The sequence below is a fragment of the Triticum aestivum genome, chromosome 5D (assembly GCF_018294505.1).
Source record: "Triticum aestivum cultivar Chinese Spring chromosome 5D, IWGSC CS RefSeq v2.1, whole genome shotgun sequence".
NCBI lineage: Eukaryota > Viridiplantae > Streptophyta > Magnoliopsida > Poales > Poaceae > Triticum > Triticum aestivum.
Genome location: NC_057808.1, coordinates 511115519 through 511137669, shown reverse-complemented (window position 1 = coordinate 511137669; position 22151 = coordinate 511115519). Strand labels below are relative to the sequence as shown.

At 44.9% G+C, this 22151-nt stretch overlaps 1 protein-coding gene across 1 annotated transcript; it reads left to right on the top strand.

Annotated features, from left to right (window-relative positions):
- The first annotated feature begins 16172 nt into the window (after positions 1-16172).
- On the top strand, positions 16173-17238 carry LOC123123326 (chlorophyll a-b binding protein of LHCII type 1). Its single transcript, XM_044543814.1, has one exon. It carries the CDS (start codon positions 16344-16346, stop codon positions 17142-17144), a length of 801 nt encoding a protein of 266 aa, XP_044399749.1. The 5' UTR covers positions 16173-16343; the 3' UTR covers positions 17145-17238.
- The last annotated feature ends 4913 nt before the right edge of the window (positions 17239-22151 follow it).

Here is a 22151-nt window from a genome sequence, read left to right as displayed (position 1 = left end):
GACAGAAACGTAGCACCGATGTTGTCACACCAAAGGACCGAAGGATGTGGCTGAGCAACTCCTAGCTCTCGAAGTAGGGACTCAATCCATATAAGTTCAGCAGTTGCATTGGCAACCGACTTGTACTCAGCTTCTGTGCTGCTGCGGGAAACAGTGGCTTGCTTGCGTGCACTCCAGGTGATCAGATTAGGACCCAAGAACACAGCATGTCCCCCCGTGGATCGCCTGTCATCTGGACACCCAGCCCAATCAGCATCAGAGAATGCAGAAAGAACTCCGGAGGAACTGGGGCGCAGGTGAAGACCAAAGGAGACAGTGAGACGCCCATAACGCAATATGCGCATCACAGCAGACCAGTGTACATCAGTGGGAGCATGAAGATACTGACACACCCTGTTAACCGCAAAGGAGAGATCAGGACGCGTGATCGTCAGATACTGCAGGCCACCAACAATACTCCTGTACTCAGTAGCATCCTCAGGAGAGAGAAGAGCACCATCAGCAGCAGAAAGGGTGTCAGTGGAGGACATGGGCGTAGGCGATGGCTTGCACTTGAGCATACCAGCACGGCGCAAGAGATCAAGAGAGTACTTCTTCTGGGTGAGAGCCAAACTGCCACGAGACTGATGAGCGACCTCAATACCCAGGAAGAAATGAAGCTGTCCCAAATCCTTAACTGCAAAATCACGACCAAGTGCAGTCACAAGAGCATCAGCAGCCGTCGGAGATGAGCTCACCAGGACAATATCATCCACATACACAAGGAGGTACATGGTCACACTCGGTCGCTGAAACAAGAACAGTGAAGTATCAACCGTCGAAGGAATGAACCCATGAGTGCGTAGAGCTGAAGCCAGGTGAGCATGCCAGGCACGGGGAGCCTGCTTCAGTCCATATATGGCCTTCGTCAGATGACAGAGATGATGAGGCTGAGTGTGATCAACAAATCCAGGTGGCTGCCGCATGTAAACCTCTTCTTCAAGCAATCCATGAAGAAAAGTGTTCTGCACATCAGCTGGCGGAGAGACCATCCACGAGAAACTTCCAGAGACAGAAGAAGTCGAATAGTGGTAGGCTTGACAACTGGGCTTAATGTATCCTTATAGTCCAGGCCCTGACGCTGTTTAAAGCCCTTAGCCACGAGGCGCGCTTTGTAGCGCTCAATGGAACCATCCGCATGTTTCTTCACCTTGAACACCCACTTTGAATCAATGATGTTGACGCGAGACGGAGGGGAACAAGTGTCCAGGTCTTATTCTTCATAAGAGCATGATATTCTTGTTCCATAGCAGCCCTCCAGTGTGGAATACTCATAGCGGCTTGATAACTGCGTGGTTCGGCGGTTGGATCATCCACAGCATGAGCCAGGCAAGCAGCAAGATAGGTGACCGTGCCATCGGTGCGCTCCTTGGTATGAACAATGCCACTGCGGCTGCGAGTGTGTGGACGCCGCGGGGGAGCAAACACCGGGGCCGGCGGGTTGTCCGGAGCAGGTGAGGCTGGTCCGGGGGACTCCGGCGAAGAAGGACCGGGTGACGTCAGGCCGGGCGACGGCGGACCAGGCGACAGCAGGCCAGGCGACGTAGTTTTATGCTATTTACTCTCCCGCCTGTCCTGCTAGAATAAGCCCATCTCTTAAAGCTCTCGCTTCTGCTGTCGGAGCATCGGCTACATGTGGTAATCCGGATGAGCAACATCAATGTTTAACTTGACAAACCCCTCCCTTGGTTTCTCCCATCCGTGCCTACGAATTTTACTGTTCGACTTAGCGGCTCTCACAAAATTTGTAACTACTGCTGCTATGGCCTGCGCCGAACGAGCCGTCGACTGAACTGGCTCATCACGAGTTATCTTCCGGCGCTCCCACCACGAGTACCAGCAAGCTGTCGCTATGAGCTCCTTTAATCCGACCCCCGGAAGGCAAGGAGCCGGACTGTCTTGTCGTCTGAGAATTACCTCCAGCACTCCCGGGCCTGTGTTATCCGTGCAAACCTCGTTCAGCATACTGTCAACACCCAGGTTCTCCCAAATTTCCTGAACTCTAACACACTGGAAGGAGGCATGCTTGATATCTTCACAATGCACCTTACACACAGGACACAGGCTGCTGGGCTGAATATGGCGATTTGCCAAGATGCTGTTGCATGGGAGAGTAGCATGCAATAACCGCCAACAGAATATTTTTACCTTAGCTGAGACTTTGAGTTTCCACACCTGCGCCCAGACGGGATTGAGCTGGAACGGACTTGGTGAATTTGTGCGCGCAAGCTTTCTCCCGTGCTGGAAGTCTCATTCAACATGATAAGCAGATCTCACTGAGAACGTTCCAGATTTTGTATGATTCCATGCAATGAAGTCATCCATATGATTAACTGCCAACGGGATATTGAGGATTCTGTTAGCATCAATAGGGTAAAATAGGCTGCGTACCAACTCCTCATCCCATTCATTTGTGTCCTCGTTGATCAAATCTGAAACCTTTATCACCACAATGTTTCCTTGCGGTGTCAATACCCTTCTGGAAGGTGAGTTGGGAATCCAAGGATCATCCCAAATATGGATGTTATCACCTTTCCCAACTCTCCAAATATACCCCTTTTTGTAGCACTGGATTCCTGCATGAATGCTTTGCCAGGTAAAGGACGAACCCTTCTTCAGTTCAGCATTCAAGATATCTCCTGAAGGAAAATATTTAGCCCTAAGGACCCTGACACATAGGGAGTCTGGTTCACAAATGAGCCTCCAGACCTGCTTAGCAAGCAAAGCAAGATTAAAACAGGGAATATCGCAAAAACTCATGCCTCCTCTTTTCTTCGGAATGCACATCTTCCACCAAGCAAACCAATGTATATGCTTCTTCACTTCTTCATCTCCCCACCAATAACGGGTCATAGCCTCTGCGATCCCTTTTGTTATCTATTTAGGAAGCTTGAAGACGGACATTGCATAGGTAGGAATTGCTTGGGCCACTGCCTTAATTAGGACCTCTTTTCCACCATAGGAAAGTATCTTTTCCTTGTATCCAACAAGTCTTTTGCACACTCTATCTATGAGATCTTGGAAACAATCTGATTTTTGCACACCAACTTGGGCGGGCAACCCCAAGTACTTATCTGTTATAGCTTCAGTCATTATGTTTAAAACAGAACAAATCTCCATCACAGCTGTGCACGGACTAAAGAAAATACTTGACTTAGCATCGCTTACCAGCTGTCCCGATGCCGCACAATAGACTTGGAAAACATTCCTGAGAGCATGTGCATTATCACGATCAGCCCTCATCAGAATAAGAGAGTCATCGGCGAAAAGAAGATGTGTGATGGATGGTGCAGGGTGGGCCTGGGTTTTTTGTTAACATAAAGTTAAGTTCTTTCCTCCCTTAACCAATCACTTCCTGATTTTCGCGGGGTGGGCCTGGGTTTTTTGTTTCTTCCAACCAAATCATGACAGATCACCTCGTGTGTAAGTTATAATCTAAGGAAATATAAAAGCGTTTAGGTCACTAGTGATCTAAACATTCTTATATTTTTTTATAAAGAGAGTAATATTTACATAGATGTAGCAAAGTTTGGCCCGACCTGCTCTTCATTCTCTGCCGGTTCCTCCCAACCATCTTTTTACTTCCTTTTCTATAGCATCCATTGGGATTGGTTGGAGAACACACAGGGGGACGACAGGATCGCGACGCAGGCCTGGGGCCCGGCTATCCGGTGATCTCCCTGTAGTCCTGCAAAGCTGAAGCATATTTCAATTTTGTGGCACCAGGACCCACACGACCATTACGGACAGGGATCCAGTGACGTGTCACGTTGTAACATGCCCGTTGCATCAAGGATGGACATCCCAGATTAATGTACACAATGAGTCAATGAGATAGCAGTCCTCGCTTTCATGCACATGAGATAGCAGCCCTCTGCTCTCTCCATCCCTACTACTCAAGGAGTCCAACACTTGGTATCGCGTACTGCCCTGAACCTCAAGGAACACATTTGTACGTCACAAGAGTGAAGCTGCATGCATGCGGACCCAAAATCCGCCCCAAAATGTGAAAATCAGTAACAAAAGAAGTTAATTTGATTTGGTTGGTTTGGAGTGCGCCATAGTTTGAATTGAACGTCCACATCTCCACCGGTAAAACTTGCACACAAGACGAGCACGTATGTAAATACAGCAATTGGGAAACGAGCAGAGAACACCATAGAATCGACCATGAATCCAAACAGCCGTCGGCACATACAGTGCTCCTTCTTCACAGTTCACACGCACGCACTCCCTAAGTTACATCATGGACCTTCAGACGTCCAGACACGCCAATTCGGATACAACGCACACACACACCCACTTCACCCTAACACGAACACGATCGACGACGACGACGACGACGGTAGCTACGCCGGCTGGTTGGCTGATGGACCATCTAGTTGCTGGACACGGCCGCCCGCGCATACTTGCAGTGCAGAGAAACCATGCCCACCATGACCAGCGCCTTCAGGGGGACGAGGACCCCCGCCGCCAGGTCCATGGCGCAGCCGGACTTGTACAGGAAGCCGTTGTGGGAGGCGGCGCCGGCGAAGAGGAAGGAGGCGGCGCAGAGGGCGACGGCGAGGAGGAGCTGCGCGCGCAGCGCCACAGGCCCGGCACGGACGCGAGGCCCTCGGCTTTGGCGCCCGCGGCGAGGGCGGCGGCCTCGGCGCGGCCAACCGCCATCCGCACCGAGAGGAGCAGCGCGGCCGCGGGGAGGGCGGCGAGGGCGAGGAGGCGGTGGGCGAGGACGGCGCGCGCGTGGACGTGCCTCCCGCAGGGGTTGGCCTCGTCGGCCCGGCGCACGCGCTCGGAGCTGCCGAGGATGAACACGATGAAGAGCAGCTGCAGCTGGTGCTTGGCGACCTTCTTGAACACCGCCATGGGTGGAGCTGCTGCTGCGACGAAGGGTGGGGAGCGGGGAGTAGGACTGAGGCTCTGAGCTGCTGGTTCGCTTGGCGGTGGCGGGGGTGGAGCTGGGCTGGAAGAGAGAGGGTGAGGGCTGTTTATATAGAGGCGCTGTTGGGTGGCCCGGTGCTAGAGAGACGACAAAGCAGACCGGCGAGGGAGGCGTTTGAATAGTGGTCAAAACAAAAGGCTGGACGATGTGAGAATTCCAATGCATGCATGCTTCACAGGTTGTACTACGCTCCTTTCGTCGCAGGAGGTAGCAGTGGCTGGGTAGTCAAACAAGCTGCCTAAAACTACCACACACCTCCTTTTCCTTTCTAATTACATGCATAATTGCATTAGTATGAATCACTTTTCACGTACATTTCTTCCTCCAGTTATATGCATGTGTTAGAAGACAAAAAAACTGATGTCATCATATATTCTTTTTATTTTGAAAATTCAAAATGTTTTGTAGTTCAAACCGTCGGTCCGATGCAAAAATCGTTTTCACATAAAAATTCTTCACGACGAGATCTTCGAAAGTAGATCCCATGTTGGTATGTTTTGACGACTTTTTTTTCTGGGTCAAAAGTTACCACGTCTTGGCTATATAAGTTATCACATCTGTGGTATGCAACTTATCGTGCTATTTCCACATAAGTTACCAGGACATAAACATGGTTCTCCCACCTTCTCCACATGCGCATGTATGCACTAGAGGACAAAAAAGATGATGTCATCATAGATTCCGAAAATTCAAAATGTTTTGTGGCTCAAACCGTCGGTCCGATGCAAAAACCGTTTTCACATAAAAGATTCGTCACGAGGAAATCTTCGAAACTAGATCCATATTGGTATATTTCGATGACTTTTTTCCGGGTCAAAACTTACTACGTCTCAGCTACATAAGTTATCACGCCTGTGGTATGCAAGTTATCGTGCTATTTCAACATAAGTTATCGGGGTTATATTTTTCAGCAACTTTCCCCCCTTGATCAAAAGTTACCCTGGTGTTTGTACTTAAGTTATCAGATATGTGATTCATACATTACCGTGCTATTTTCACATAAGTTACTGGGGGATGTTTTTCAACAACATTTCCTCTTTGCTCAAAAGTTATCATGGTGTTTGTACATAAGTTGTCGGGTATGCTTTTTGTATATTACCATGTTGTTTTGATATAAGTTACCGGGTTATGTTTTTCCAACAACTTTTTTCCTCTTTAGTCAAAGTTACCGTGGTGTTTGTACGTAAGTTACTGGGTACGCGGTTCATATATTACCATGGTATTTTCACATGTTATCAGAGGATGCTTTTCAGCCCCCTAGTCAAGTTGCCACGGTATAAGGTATGGGGTATGTGGTTTGTATATTACCGTCACATAAGTTATCTGGGGTATATTTTCCAACAATTTTTTTCTCTCATTGGTAAAAGTTAACGTGCTGCTTGTATGTAAGTTATCGAGTATGTGGTTCATATATTACCGAGCTATTTTCACATGAGTTATCGAAGGCGAGGGAGGGAGAAGATGTTTTTTAGCAACTTTTTTACCTCGTTGGCCAAAGTTATCATTTGTATGTAAGTTATCGAGTGTGTGATTCGTTTATTACTGTGCTATGTTCACATAAGTGACTGGGGGTATGTTTTCAACAACTTTTTCCCCTCCTTGGCCAAAGTTACCTCGGTGTTTGTACGTATGTTATCGCGTCTACGGTGCTTAAAAATATCATGCTATTTACACAAAAGTTACCAGGGTATGTTTCACCAACCTTTTTTTCATGGGTTGAAAAGTTACCATGGTGTTTTGGACATAAATTATCAGGTATGTGGTGCGTATATTACCATGCTATGTACACATCAGTTACGGGTGGTATGTTTTAGAATTTTTTTTGCTCGTGTCCAAATTACCAGTGTTTTCACCTAAGTTATCAGGTCTACGATGCGTATATTATCGTACTATTTACGCATAAGTTATCAATGATACCTTTTCAACAATTTTTTTAACATGGTTAAAGTTACCGTGGTGTTTGCATCCAAGTTATCAGGCCTCCGGTGTGTATGTTACCAAGCTATTTACATAGAAATCAATGGGGGTTCTTTTCAATAATTTTCTTCCCCGTTGTCAAAGTTACCATGGTGTTTTCACTTAAATTATCAGGTTTGTGGTGCATATATTACCATGCTACTTACATAAAATTTACCGTGGGTATGCCTTTAGCAACTTTTTCCTCGGGTCCAAAATACCACGGTGTTGCACCTAAGTTATCATGTCCGTGGGGCATATATTATCGTGCTATTTTCACAGAAGTCACAGGAGGTATGTTTTCAACATTTTTTCCCTCCGACTCAAAGTTACCGTGATTCTTATATGTAAATTATGTAGTTCGTGGTGCGTATATTACCAATGCTATGTACACAAAAAAAAGTTACCGGAATTATGTTTTACAACAACCGTTTTTTCATTGGGTCAAAATCATCGCGGTGATAATTCCTAAGTCACTTGAGAGATGGCCAGTAGCTCTACGCGGGAGATTATGACTTATGTCACTAGCACTACAAATGTTGCAGCAGATCAGTGATCTCATATTGCTAAAACACAAGTTAATAAAAAGATCAACAAGACAAATGATATACAGGACCTGAAAGCAGTGTATTGTACAGAAACTAATTTTTATCTAGTACTGAATTTTCTCTCTTAATTTCAAATGCTAAATCATATAAAAATCAGCATCTTCTCTGTGAATCTGAATTGATATGACTGAATCTGAGTTTCCTCTCCGAATTTCAACCAACTACACTTGAGGTAACCTTGTAGCAGTCGCAAACGGACTAATTAATCCATCTGGCACAGTGCAACAACTACTTTTACTTACTTATATCTACTACTAGTACAGGAATTCAAACAACTGTCAACTAAGTAGATTAGCAGCAGTTTCAGTGCGCCGTTTTTCTACACAATTAGACAGTAGAAATTCTGGATCAAGAAATATGGGTGGCACAGCCGGGTGTGTCCTTTTCTGCTAGTTTCACATCCGGGCGGAGCGGGAGTGACGCTTGCGCATAGGGCTCATCCATCGATCACTTGCGCAGCAGCTACTGTATTTTGCTGCGGCAAGTCCGCATGGTGATTGGCTAGAAAAGCAGCACCAGTGCGACGGCCAGCGTCAGCGGCTACTTGGAGATGGCCGTCGCTGGCGTGGCGGATGAGCCATGCCGTTGCCACATTTGTGGCGTGCCGTCCCCCGAGGAGACAACGAGCCTCCATGCGGCCGGTGACCACTGGCCACCGAAGCAGGTCAGAAACCCAGCCGTGCCCCTTCTCCCTTCTATTCCCAGCCATTCCTCTCTGTTTCTTTCTTCTCTCCCTCGTCTCTTCCTCGCATAGACCGCCCTGGTCGACCTCAGCCCCGAGACAGAGCCCTTATGCCGCCGCCGATTACCTCCGCCCGTCCTCGACCAAATTCGGCCGGCACCACGACGCTGGCCACCGGATCTGCCGTCCAGACCCAAGCCTTCCCCACTGAAAGTCGCCAGCGCCGTCGCCTACATCCTCGTCCAGAGGAGACGCGTGCCCGCACCGCCGCGTTGACTAGTCTTCCACCGCTCGTGTCGACTGATCCGGTGGGGGCAGGTGCGCGCGATCGGATCTGACGGTACTGGATGCGTTAGCTGGATTCAAATCGACGGCATTCAGGTGGTGCGGCGTTTTTGCAATCTGTCATAGGGTTGTCAAATACATTTTTCGTACACAAAATACTGATCATGCAGTCTCCGGATCTCCGCTCTGCTCTGCTTATCCAAGGTAGTGTACGACTGACCCGGTCAAATACATCGCAGTTGCCGTTTCCGTCATACGACTGTACGTATGAACGTGACACAGCACTGTGGCACGGTACCCAGCTGTAACGCTAGCTTTACCTGGCGTGCTTTCTCATGCTACCTAGAGGAGGCCAAATTTTGTGTTTTGATCTTTCTCACATATAAATTAAGTTCTGACCCCGGTTGGGAATTTTTTTGGAATCTGACCCTTTCGCTACCGCCAGTCGATCTGACGGTAGGGTTAGATAGGCTATCGCCAGGATCCCTGGCGGTAGGGTGCGACGGAGGGCGACAGCGGCCGTTTGCCCGAGCTGACGTGGATAAGTAGCCTACCGCCAGAGAACCCTACCGTCAGGGTCCTTGGGGATAGGGTCCTGTGTTTTATGGTTTTCAAGTTTAATTGTTTGCTTCTTTTCAAAAGCAATATCATAGCAATGATATAGAACATAAAAGACAGATCTCAAACAATTAAACTTGGGCATCACATACACATTAATAAAATTTTAGTGATTGTTTTATGGTTTAGGTTTTTACAAGTTTTAGTGATTGTTTTTTTGTAAAGTTTTATCACATAGTTTCACAAAGAAAGCAAAATATGAGCTCACAAATTAATAAAGGTTCCACATAACAAATAGTAAATTTGTTCACATAATTTGACAACCCCAACTAACGCAAGTAGTTTCGCAAAGCCAACAAACGGTGCAACAAGTTATTAAGACAAGTTTATAGAGCGGGCAAACATCTTCCCCTCGTATGTTAGACCTGGCCGTGGAGACAGATACGGCAGCGGATCCACCGGTTCAGGCGGAGGCGGAACGTTCGTCGGCATCCGACCGTTCAAGCACTCCCACCTTGCCTTGCCCGCTGGAGTTTTTGCCTCCGCCCTTCCCCAGCTGATGATATCGAACGCCGATGCACTTGGGGGCGGCATCCTGACTCTCTCCTCCGCATTGCTTTCGAAGTAGATCCTCCGGCCTAAATTGCGCAGCTCCCAGTTGGAGTGCTGCTTGGCAGCTTCAATGGTCCCTTCCCGGCGGAGAGTGGAGATAGTTGGATCTGCCTCCATCTCTGCAATCACTCTCTTCCACTCCTTCACACTCTGCGACCAACACTTGACATCATCGTTGATCCGCTCTGCCCTCTCCTGCCACCGCACTGCCCTCGTCGCCTTTAGGACCTCATCTGAGACAGATCCCACCGGCTGCAGCATCTCGGGGAAGGACTCGTACACGTACGGGAGCGGCATCTCTGACGGGTCGTGTTGGAGATGAATGGGCGATGGTTGAGCCATGGTTGCAGACATAAACATATGGATGCATAACAAAAGTTCATCATTAACTAAATAAAATACATATATCAAGATGGGCCAAATGCAATATCATATCATATCATATTTCTCCAACAAAAACCATGAACTAGGGTTCATCTTGGGGGGTTAGCCATGTTTACTCCAACCAAATCCACTACTTGCATCATATAAGATCCACATGCATCCTATATCAAAACAAATATCTCCAATATTCATCATATCATAAATTTTGTTAACAAAAAAATTGAGATGAGAAGTTGAGGGTTCTCCAACTATATCCACTACTTGCATCATAGCATATCAACATGCATCATCATATCACAATAAATTCCTCCAACATGCACCATATCAAAAAAAAATCCTTCCAAAATAATATGAACTAGGGTTCATCTTCACATAACCATACCAACTAGTGACTAGAGTTCATATCTAACACAATATAACATCTATAATCAACCTAAATCAAACCAAGGTTTCAATTTTTTTAAAATCTAGTTCAAAAAAGGGGATTGATTTGAATCAAGTAATGCGACGAATCGGAACCTATTTGACTAAAACTAATTGGAGGGATCGAAGGAGCTTACTTTTTTTTTCTTCGGGCCATCTCGATCCGCAAAAACGGTGAAGAAACGACGAAGATCAGAGGTGGGGAGTGGAGGAGATGAGAGAGGGGGTGAGAGGAACAACTCTGTTCTTGGGCGGCTAGGTGGGGGAGAAGGGGGTGGGGCGGCCGGCCCGCGGCTTATAACTGCCCACACCCTACCGCCGGGGCTTCTGGCGGTAGGATCGCACATGCTACCGCCAGGACCAGCGGCGGTAGGATGGGACGGAGGGGGGACGGAGGCCATTACCGGTGTGACGTGGATAAGTTTCCTACCGCCAGAGGTTCTGGCGGTAGGCTATAGAAACTTACCGCCGTGCCTCGTGGCGGCAGGAAAAAGGATGAAATCTCGAAAAAAAAATCAAACGGGGTCGGATCTCGAATTTATACCATAAAAGGGTCAAAACACGAAATTTTGCCCCGAGAGGAGCAGCTGCAGGAGAGAGAGAGAGCGCGCGCGCTTGATAGCTCATCATCTTGAGGTTGGCCAAGGCTAATCCATGCATAGCAAAAGATAACCGCAGACGAAAGGCTCGGCGTGCCATATATATATGCCAACTAGCTAGCTCCAAGCATCCTAGATTAACCCAAGCTTTCGCTTAATGCTTTGTTTCTTTCGAACATAGATACATGACTGCGTGTGCTTTGGCAAAACAACAAAATGTGTGACTGGTCGTGCCATCGCTCGACTGGAGTATACTGTATACTGTCGTACCACGCAAGCGCTACTCTGCAGCTGCAATGCATGTGAGGTAGCCTGGCACGGCGGAAGCGTTCATGCAGCCAGCCAATGTAGCCATGCCTTCCCTTTCTCGTTTCATGCAACACAGCACAACTCTTTTTTCTTTTTTTGAATGAAGACTCATGCATGCTAGCTAGCACAACTGTGTGCGCCTAGCTCAGACTTGCAGCGGCGAGATATATATCATCTCACGTACGAGAAACTTTGGAATTCTCGAAAGGTGGTACTGGTACGTACATCTCTTTCTCTTGATGGATACTACTCGTAGCTTGTTGCATCGTGCCGTCATGCAAGTACGGGAATCCAGGAAACGCAGGGGCGAGCACACCACGTCTACACGTACCTGCTGCGTACTACCCATTGGTCATTGGTCAATAGCATAGAGCGGTCAAAAGGCTGGGCTGAGCTCGGTCTCAGTCCCCTTGGCATTCCAATTTCCCAAAGAAGATTGGTGAGCGCACCACGTCTAGTATATTCGTAGTACTAGCTGCTGCGTTTTATCCACAGGTCAAGAGCAGAGAGCGGTCAAAAGGCTGGGTTGAGCTCGGTCTCAGTTCCCTTTGCATTGCCCATTTTCCCAAAACAACATCGGTGTACGTACGCTGTCATACTACATCATGCATCGCAGTTTTCACGACAGAGATGAGACGAAGATGCACGGGATAATCCGGCAGACGCACGCCGTCCCTCTCAGTCCAAAAGATCGGGGCTTCGCACACTAGGCCAAACACATTCGTGTGTATCACCTCCCCCCGTTTATTAGTCCCATCGTATTTTGGGTCAAATTTGACTAGATATATTTAACTAGCAGAATATTAAACCATGTCACTAAAAACTATATTATTACATACATATTTTAATGTAATTTCTGATAATATTATTTTGCCTACGTATACCTTATATTTTATTAGTTATAATTAGGGTCAAAATATGTCAAAAAACGAGGGGAATAGTAAACCCAGATGGAGGTAGTACTAGCGCACTAGATTTATAGTTCAACATTTCAGCTGATAACTTTCCAAAAACTGAGCAACACGCGCACGCTATATTTATGTAGCATTTCACAAAAATTTATAGGTCTAAATTCCAAACACAAGGCTTGACATGAGCGTCCCCTTCCAACCCTCTATCACCCTCACTGCAGCCGGAGCCCAAATCCCACCTTCTGCCCCAACCCTAGTTTCTCTTTGCCTGATGTCTCCTTGTTGGCGCCGCTGACCACCTCAAAGGGCACCGCCTCCTTTGCGGTGGAGAGCACATGGCGTCCATGGAGGATCAAATTCAGATCCTCGGTCGTTGGCGTGAACGCCCCATGTCCTTTTTGGCTGGCATTCATGGCCATATCTCGCGCTCGGCAGACAAATCTTGCTCACCATAAACGGCCCTGCAACAGGATTCGCCTCCGTCCTCATCCACACCATGGTTACTCTTGGCCTCTAGTCGCCTGCCACTGCCGTCTTCCGCTTCATCTGCGGCTTGATGTCTACTATACAACTTTATTCTTGTATATTTTGTTGGGCCCCCAAGCGTAGAGTTTTGGACGCCAACCTCAAATTTCTCTGAAGTGGATGACCTATGATTTTATCAATCCGCAGGAGGTATAGGATGAAGGTGGTCTCAAACAACCTTGCAATCAAATACAAGCGATCTCTTATGTCCCTAACACACCCAATAAAGTTGTCAGTTGTATAGGTGCACTAGTTCGGGGAAGAGATGACGATAGATGCGTATTATGGATGATAGAAATAGGGTTTTGTAATAAAAATAGTAAAGTAGCAAGTAACAAAAGTGTGTAAAGCGGTCTTTCAATGCTTGGAAACATGGCCTAGTGGAGTGGGGCGCTTTCGTGACCGGGCCCCATGGAGCCCAATTTTTTTTGAAAATTTCAAAGTTCAAACTTTTGGTTTAAAAAATCTAAAAATATATATGCAAGTATACAAGGTTGAAATGCATATGTGTGTGAAAATTCAGGATGAAATACCTTGAAATGTGACCTGTACAAAAAAAACAAATTCATGGACTTTGAAGATGAATAGCATCATGTGCTGAAAAGCCCAATTTTTTTGAAAATTTCAAATTTCAAACTTTTTGGTTAAAAAAATCTAAAAATATACATGCAAGTATACAAGGTTGAAATGTATTTGTGTGTGAAAATTCAGGATGGAATACCTTGAAATGCGACCTGTACAAAAAAACAAATTCATGGACTTTGAAGATGAATAGCATCATGTGCTGAAAAGCCCAATATTTATTTTTTCACAACCGTTATTTCAACATATTTCGTCTTGAAAATTTACACACTATACATTATGCCTCCATGTATATCTATATTTTTTTCAGAATTATTTGGAATGTAAAAAATGAAGTTTGAAAATTGCAAATGAAGGCCTCCATGGAGCTCAGCCTCCAAAAGCAATTTTTGGGCCCAGTGTTCATATTTTCACTATTGCCAACTCTCCACATCATTAACATGTTTAAACCACATGATTTACCCTCAAAAGTGCAGCAAAGCATCAGTAAAAATTGTATATTTTTTATCAAAAAAAATTAGGATGAAATCGCATAGGTGTGCTTAACAACAAACCACCTCAAAGTAGGCTTGCTCATCCGTAGAGAGCTCAAAGTTCTTAGATTTGATATCCAAAAAACATGTTCCTCAATGAGATATTTCTTAAGCTTCCTAAGATCGGCTTCTATGTTAAATCCCCAACCTTCAGTAACTCTTCTAAGCTTCCTAATCTTATACTGCAAAATATCAATAATAGTCTGGCCCTTAGTAGGTTCCCTCCAGATCTTAGTGACTAGATCTTTGAAATCTAAGCAACCACCGCTTTTCTAGCTTATAACTACTAGACTTAGCAGGTTTGTTCAAGACTGAATCCCACATAATGGCAGTGTGATCACTACTAGTCCTTGGTAAAGCCTAGCAAGAAACCAAGGGATGTTTTTATCTAATTCTGTGTTGCAAAAATAAGTCCGTCTATGGTAGAAAATAGACTTAAAGGGATCCACTTGATTATTATCCAAGGTAAATATCGTACTAGACAATTTGATTTTCATAGACTCCAAATAGTAATCCAAGAATTAAAACTATCACTCCATTTGAGATGAATGATAAGAATACTCATCAAGCTGGTATCTAACCAAATTAAAATCCCCTCCAACTAAGGAAGGTATATTGTTATCTAAGAACAAGCAATGACATAAGGGAAATCATCTTTTTCTTCCTCGTAAGGGGAGCCATAGACAGTAATCACCCTAAACGTGACCTCGATCAACTTGTATTTAACCACACAAGAGACAGAGAAATCCCTAACGTCCCAAGAAACAACATTAACGATGTCTTCATCAATTCCCATACGGATACCAGCTTCAAAACCCTTAGAAGATGGTTCCAGGAGAAATTCTTATGGCCAACTAATGACTTAAGAAAAGAATTAGAAAAGCTCTCTTTCTTGGTCACTTAAAAACAAGTATGGTAGTATGAGTCTTATTGATAGTATCCACTACAAGGGTTTTCCTACTAGGGACACTGATGTCTCCATCACTCCAAAATAGAGTATTCATTGATAATCCTTGTCCTAGGGTGTTTGCCCTGTCCGTTCTTACAGACAACAAACCACAGTTTGTCATTATGTTCATCTACTAGTTCTACAAGCACACCATTATTAACTAAAAATTTCATATGATACATGATAATTGCCATAATAGATCAAAAACATGCTCGATATCATTCATGTGAAACGTTCATATACTTCAACAAAAGAATCTACCTAGATTCTGAAATTAATAATTTGCAAGAATACCGATTTTCCCATGATAGGTTTAAGAACCCTCATGAAGGTGCAATTATAGAAACTACGAAAACATAAAGCACACTCTTAATAAACAAACATGTTTTAAGCTTAATAATTACAAATGTGTGTAAGATCAACGAGGAAAGTGTTGAGTATAACTATTGTATCTCCCCTCAAAACGCATGAGTTACGTCATTCAAGTGAAAATGCTTATATTAGATTTCGAAAACATGTTTATTTTTGAGAAACACAATGTAAACGCAGATGCTCACCACACCACACACACTCACCCATATGAACACATCATACAAGGAATCGCGCTGGAAAACTTGAAATAAATTTAGAAAATATTTGAGTGGTCATGCCAAGTTTAGGACTTAAACCCAAGTGGGTTTGGTTCCAAAACAAAGAAACTAACCATGTAAACTATGCTTAGTTCGTGAAAATGAATTATTTTGCATAAACAAATAAAATAAATTTCAAGAAGAGATTTAAGAATTTACAAAATTTCCATGAAATGTTCAAATATACAATGAGAGGTTTGGCTTAGGCCCAACAGGGACATTGCAAAAATCAATGTTGATGCAGCCTTTTTTCGTGGATTTGGGTGATGGTGCAATAGGTATGGTCATATCCGACGATCATGTTATGTTTCTTCCGGCTGCTAGCTTGTATTTGTCGTATGCTCTGGATCGATGTTGCTAGAATGGACGAACATGCATGAGCATGTCTCCGTTTCTATTTCAGATAACGATGTCAATAAAATGTACAGTCAGTCAAATAGAAATTTGCTCAACAATTGCGGTGATATTCCTTGGTTGCAAGAATGGATATCCAATATTGTCCTTTTGGAGGGAAATACATGGCATGCTCACGTGCATATATTGGCGTGTCATCCAATCACAGTTATCTAAAGAGATTCCCAACTAGCCATATCCACAAGATCCAGAAGTATATCTAATCTCCTTGTGGCTCTCAATCTGCACCAATGACATCCAAGATACAGATTTCTTGCTATACACCTCTCTCCTGTCAGCTTACACCAGTTCAATCTCCTCTGCCCGTCCACTGCCTTAAGAAGCCCCTTGCCCCGATCCTCTTAAGCCATCTCCACACCCACTCCTCATTCTTGGAGAACACACAGAACCTCCATCGATCAGAATGTCTGCAACCACCATGTCACTCTCTTCCCCAGCCTTTGCCGGCAAGGCAGTGAAGAACCTGCCATCGTCGTTTCTTTTCGGGGAGGCTCGCGTCACCATGCGCAAGACAGCGGCAAAGGCCAAGCAGGTCGCCTCCAGCAGCCCGTGGTACGGCTCTGACCGCGTGCTCTACCTCGGCCCGCTTTCTGGCGAGCCCCCGAGCTACCTCACCGGCGAGTTCCCTGGTGACTACGGCTGGGACACTGCTGGGTTATCAGCCGACCCTGAGACCTTTGCCAAGAACCGTGAACTGGAGGTGATCCACTGCCGCTGGGCCATGCTTGGCGCGCTCGGTTGTGTCTTCCCCGAGCTGCTCGCCCGCAACGGCGTTAAATTTGGTGAGGCTGTTTGGTTCAAGGCCGGATCCCAGATCTTTAGCGAGGGTGGCCTCGACTACCTCGGCAACCCAAGCCTCGTGCACGCGCAAAGCATCCTTGCCATCTGGGCATGTCAGGTCGTGCTTATGGGCGCCGTCGAGGGTTACCGTATTGCCGGCGGGCCACTCGGTGAGATCGTAGACCCGCTCTACCCGGGCGGCAGTTTCGACCCGCTCGGCCTTGCCGACGACCCCGAGGCATTCGCAGAGCTCAAGGTCAAGGAGATCAAGAACGGTCGTCTCGCCATGTACTCCATGTTTGGTTTCTTTGTGCAAGCCATTGTCACCGGCAAGGGTCCACTCGAGAACCTCGCTGATCACCTCGCCGACCCCGTCAACAACAATGCTTGGGCATTCGCCACCAACTTTGTTCCCGGGAAGTAATCTGCCTTGCTTGCGGTGAGGTGTGTCGTCGTGCGGTCTGATATGTACTACCATGATGTAAATTACGAGGATTCTATGCAAAAACATTATAAGATTTGCCTGCCTTCCATGCCATGGCCCGTATTTGATATGGCCATTTGATCTGATCATCTGAAAAAATATGCCGGGCTCACATTTATTTACACGTGTCTTCCATAGACGGTTGAACATATACTACAAAGTGTTTTATGTAAATTATTTACTTGACGAATTGACGCATAACAAAAATAGGAAACACTGCTCCTAGACACCCTATATTTTTTTTTGCGGGGGGTAGACACCCTATATAATCTAGAATTTTCTGTTTGTTTATACTTAAACATATAACTTACAAAGAAAAAACACTATTACATCTGAGGTTTGAAAGATTAGATAAAAGTAAGGTTAATTATCATTTTCAATATTAAGTTAACATTTTAGATTAATGTCATTATAAGAGATAAAATGTGGCTAAAAATATTAATGAAAATAAGCCGGCAAATTAAGTGTCAATATTATAATCCAAAACATTAAGTTATTGAACAAATATCAACCGATGAAAAATAGTTTTAACAAAACCTACTTTGTCAATATAATCTCAATTATACAATTACAAGCATCTTTACACAATAAAGCATACATTTGTTAAATTAATAGAGTGGCAATAAAAACATCCACTACTAGAAAAAACCCTAGTAGTAGCGCGGGTTTTGAGGCTATCAGCAGCGCGGGCAGCCGCGCTACCAATAAGGCGCTACAGCTAACTGTTAGTAGTAGCGCGGTCTGTACCCATGCTACTACTATGGACTATATCAGCAAAACGTTTCCGGAACACGCTACTATTAATTAGCTGTAGCGATTTCCTGGCCCCGCGCTACTGATATATCTTTCATCATTTCCCCCGGCTTCCTACCCCATTTCAGCTTCAATAAACTGCAATTCCCAAATACTAGGTACTACTAGATATCAATTTCATAAAGCATTATAGGTACTAGGTAGTACTCCCTCGGTTCCAAATTACTCATCGTGGTTTTAGTTCAAATTTGAACTAAAACCACGACGAGTAATTTTGAACGGAAGGAGTACTAGATAACAATTTCATATATACTCAAACATGCATCCTCAAGCAGTACAAGGTGATATCGATGACGATCATCATATGTAGTTCTAGATGATATCGACGACGATCATCATATGTAGTTCTACATGATATTGACGACGATCATCATATGTACTTCTAGATGATATCAACGATGATCATCATCCTCAAGCCTGGGCGGTGGGTGTTCCTGATAGTAACTAGGATGGCCTGTCTAACACGAAGATTCTTGCCAACGAGGAATCTCTTCCACCCAACCGAGTTTAAGTGTGTGCGACCGTCTGTGTCCATGCGGTAAGTACAGGTGGTGACGGAGCCCCTTGCGGTAAGGCGTAGTCCAGCTGAGCCTTCTTCACCAGGCTCGATACCACAACTCACAGATAGGTTCTTTGGCAATTTCTGAATAAGAAAAACATATCAATTAATAAATAGCCTCGCACATACTCTTGCAAATATATTTCTATTAAGTCTAGATTTCTACACTATCAAAAGACACAGTACTATACATTTGTAATAACTAATCATGAATTCTACTAATAAGTATATATGGATTATCTACACTATTAATAGTTCCTTGGATTCTACACTAATAAGAGCACGTGATCAGACTCTACACTAAAGCATATCATCGACTAGATTTCACAAAGCATATCATTGGACTCTACACTAAGCATATCATTGGATTCACTAAGCATATCATCGAATAATTTGCATTTGTAAGTATAACAATAAAGCATATATATATCATCAAATTAATACAGGCAATACGTATAACATACCATTTCATGCCGATCAACCATGGTACTTGTCAGGCGGGTCACGAATGGCACCCCGACAAAGTCATCACGTGGCGGAATTATGTCCCATAGGTTGCACACCTCCTCCTCGCTCAGCCTCATTCTTTGAGCTACGATGGCTTCATGAAGTGGGTTCTCATCATCTTCATTGAGTGGGTCCTCATTATCTTCATCATCTTCGTCATCTTCATCATCTTCGTCATCTTACACCAGGTTGAGATAAATGACAGCCAGCTTGGGTCTTTCTGCTCTGAAGGAGAAGCTGATCAACTCACCACCAGTAAGACGCATGTGGGCAAGGAAACGGGCCCATCCATCTCCTCCAATCTGCGACATATTGCGTCCTTTCTCGACCTCCATAGTGTACGACCCCCCAGGAGCCTCAAATGTCACAGTGTCTCCTGTCAGCTTGTTGAATTTCAACCTCACATTGCATGGGACAATCTGTGTAAAAAAAGAAAAATGACACAATGCAGTAATGCCAACACTAAAAATAAAATAGTTGTTACATTTCATCTAATTTCTTACCGCCGCATGACGGAAACTTGGCTGGAAGTAGATGCCGAACAGCTTGCCAGTTGCAAGGCTGCTGGCGCACCTTGACTTGCACAGTCGACATAGTGGTGGTGGCGCCATTTTCCTAAAGCAATATGAGCAAAGGATTAACGATTCACTTCACAGGAAAGAAAAACAGTAGCATGTGATATTTTTGGTTCTTCCGCGAGAAGCAATTTGATGGACAAAGCATTTCGGTGGCACCTATTGCCGAAAAAACTTTTCACAAATATCTACCAAATAAGGGTACCACCTACCAAGACATTTCATCTCATTTGGCCCCTATTGCCTAAGATAATTGATTAAAAACACAAGTGGCAAATTTAACTAAATTGGCACCTATATTTTGCCAAAAAATAACTTATTACAAAAAAACAAAAGCATCTACCTATCCATGTACAGAAAAAGTAACAATAAAATGGTGCATACTAAATCAACTAAATCAACTAGCCTACTAAATCCACTAGCATACTAAATCAACTAAATCAAAATGTTCTAAATCAACTAAATCAACTAGCCTACTAAATCAACTAAATCAAAATGTTCTAAATCAACTAAATCAACTAGCATACTAAATCAACTAAATCAAAATGTTCTAAATCAACTAGCCTACTAAATCAACTATCCTACTAAATCAAAATGTAGCAGGGAGGAGGGGTTGTGGATGGAGGAGGGAGGAGGGGCGACTCGAGGAGGGAGAAGAGAGTAGGACGGAGGAGGAAGACGGAGCGAGGAGGGGCCAGCCGGCGGCGAGCGGAGGGAGGACGGAGGAGGAAGGCGGAGCGAGGAGGGGCCGGCCAGCGGCGACTAGAGGGAGGACGGAGGAGGAGGCCGGTATCGAGTCCAGCGAGGGGGAGGAGGTGGCGGCGGCGCAGATCGGGGGAGGGGCGACGGGGGAGGACCGGCGTGGGGGGTTGAGGGGAAATCGAGTGAGTGTGAGTGTGAGTGGATCGGATAGATCGGAGAGTGGGGGGAGATGGAATGGCTTAGCAGTAGCGCGCTATAGCAGAAGGCTCTGCTGCTAAACGACCTAGCAGTAGCGCCTTTCACAAAGAGCACGCTACTGCTATGTGTCAGCATGTAAAAATAGACATCAAAAATACATTTATCATCAATGATCTTTTTGTGTACAATCTGATTTGTCAATATGAGTCCTCACCAGTTTAGGAACTGGTGAAGACTCATATTGCGGCCACAAATTCTACACATAGAGTTCAATGAAGACCAAGTGCTTGTGAAAGTTTGAGAAGTAACATATTTAAGGTGGTACAAACTCTCTTCACGGAGCGAGGTGGGACTAATTTTTTTAGTTAACTTAGTGAAAGTGCAACTATCCCTGGGTAGTTTTGGTAATTCCTAACAATATATAGCTCATTGAGCTAATGCTATTTCAAGATAGATATTTCAGGAAAGCTCAATGATTGGCATGGCATGGATTAGAAAGTGGACCCTTCAAAATGCTAAGGACAAAAGATTGGCTCAAGCTCAAAGCACAAGACTCTACATTTTCTATTTCAGTGATCCAAGATCACATTGAGTCTATAGGAAAAGCCAATACTATTAAGAAGGGATGAGGTGTTGCTTAATGAGGTGCTTGCTCAAAATGCTTAGTGATATGCTCCAAAACCCTCCACTACTTTCTCATATCCACATATGTCCCCCACCAAATATCCAACTCGGCCCCACCGATTCTTTCTATCCGGCCCCACCGATTTCAGTTGACATAGCCACTGCCAGAAACCCTAGTCTTTTCGGTCTCACCAATAGGGATCTCGGTCTCACCGAGATGGGATTGTAATCTCTCTGTTTCCCTTCGTAACGTTTCGGTCAAACCGAGATGAGCGATCGGTCCCACCGAGATTGCAATGCAAACACTCTGTTTCCTTTTCGTAACGTTTCGGTCCAACCGAGATGATCGAATCGGCCCCACCGAGTTTGCTTGACCAACTCTCTGTTTGACTATTACCAAAATCGGTCCCACCAACTTTGTGTAATCAGTCTCACCGAGATTACGTTAGGCCCTAACTCTAATGATATCGGTCCCACCGAGTTGACATGTCGGTCCCACCGAGAATCCTAACGTTCACATTTTGAACTAAATCGGTCTGACCGAGTTCTCTGAATTGGTCCCACCGAGTTGTGTAACGGTTAGATTTTGTGTGGAGGCTATATATACCCCTCCACCCACTCTTCATTCATGGAGAGAGCCATCAGAACATGCCTACACTTTCAATACATATTTTCTGAGAGAGAACCACCTACACTTGTGTTGAGGTCAAGATATTCCATTCCAACCACATAAATCTTGATCTCTAGCCTTCCCCAAGTTGCTTTCCACTCAAATCTTCTTTCTACCAAATCCAATCCTATGAGAGAGAGTTGAGTGTTGGGGAGACTATCATTTTAAGCACAAGAGCAAGGAGTTCATCATCAACACACCATTTGTTACTTCTTGGAGAGTGGTGTCTCCAAGATTGGCTAGGTGTCACTTGGGAGCCTCCGACACGATTGTGGAGTTGAACCAAGGAGTTTGTAAGG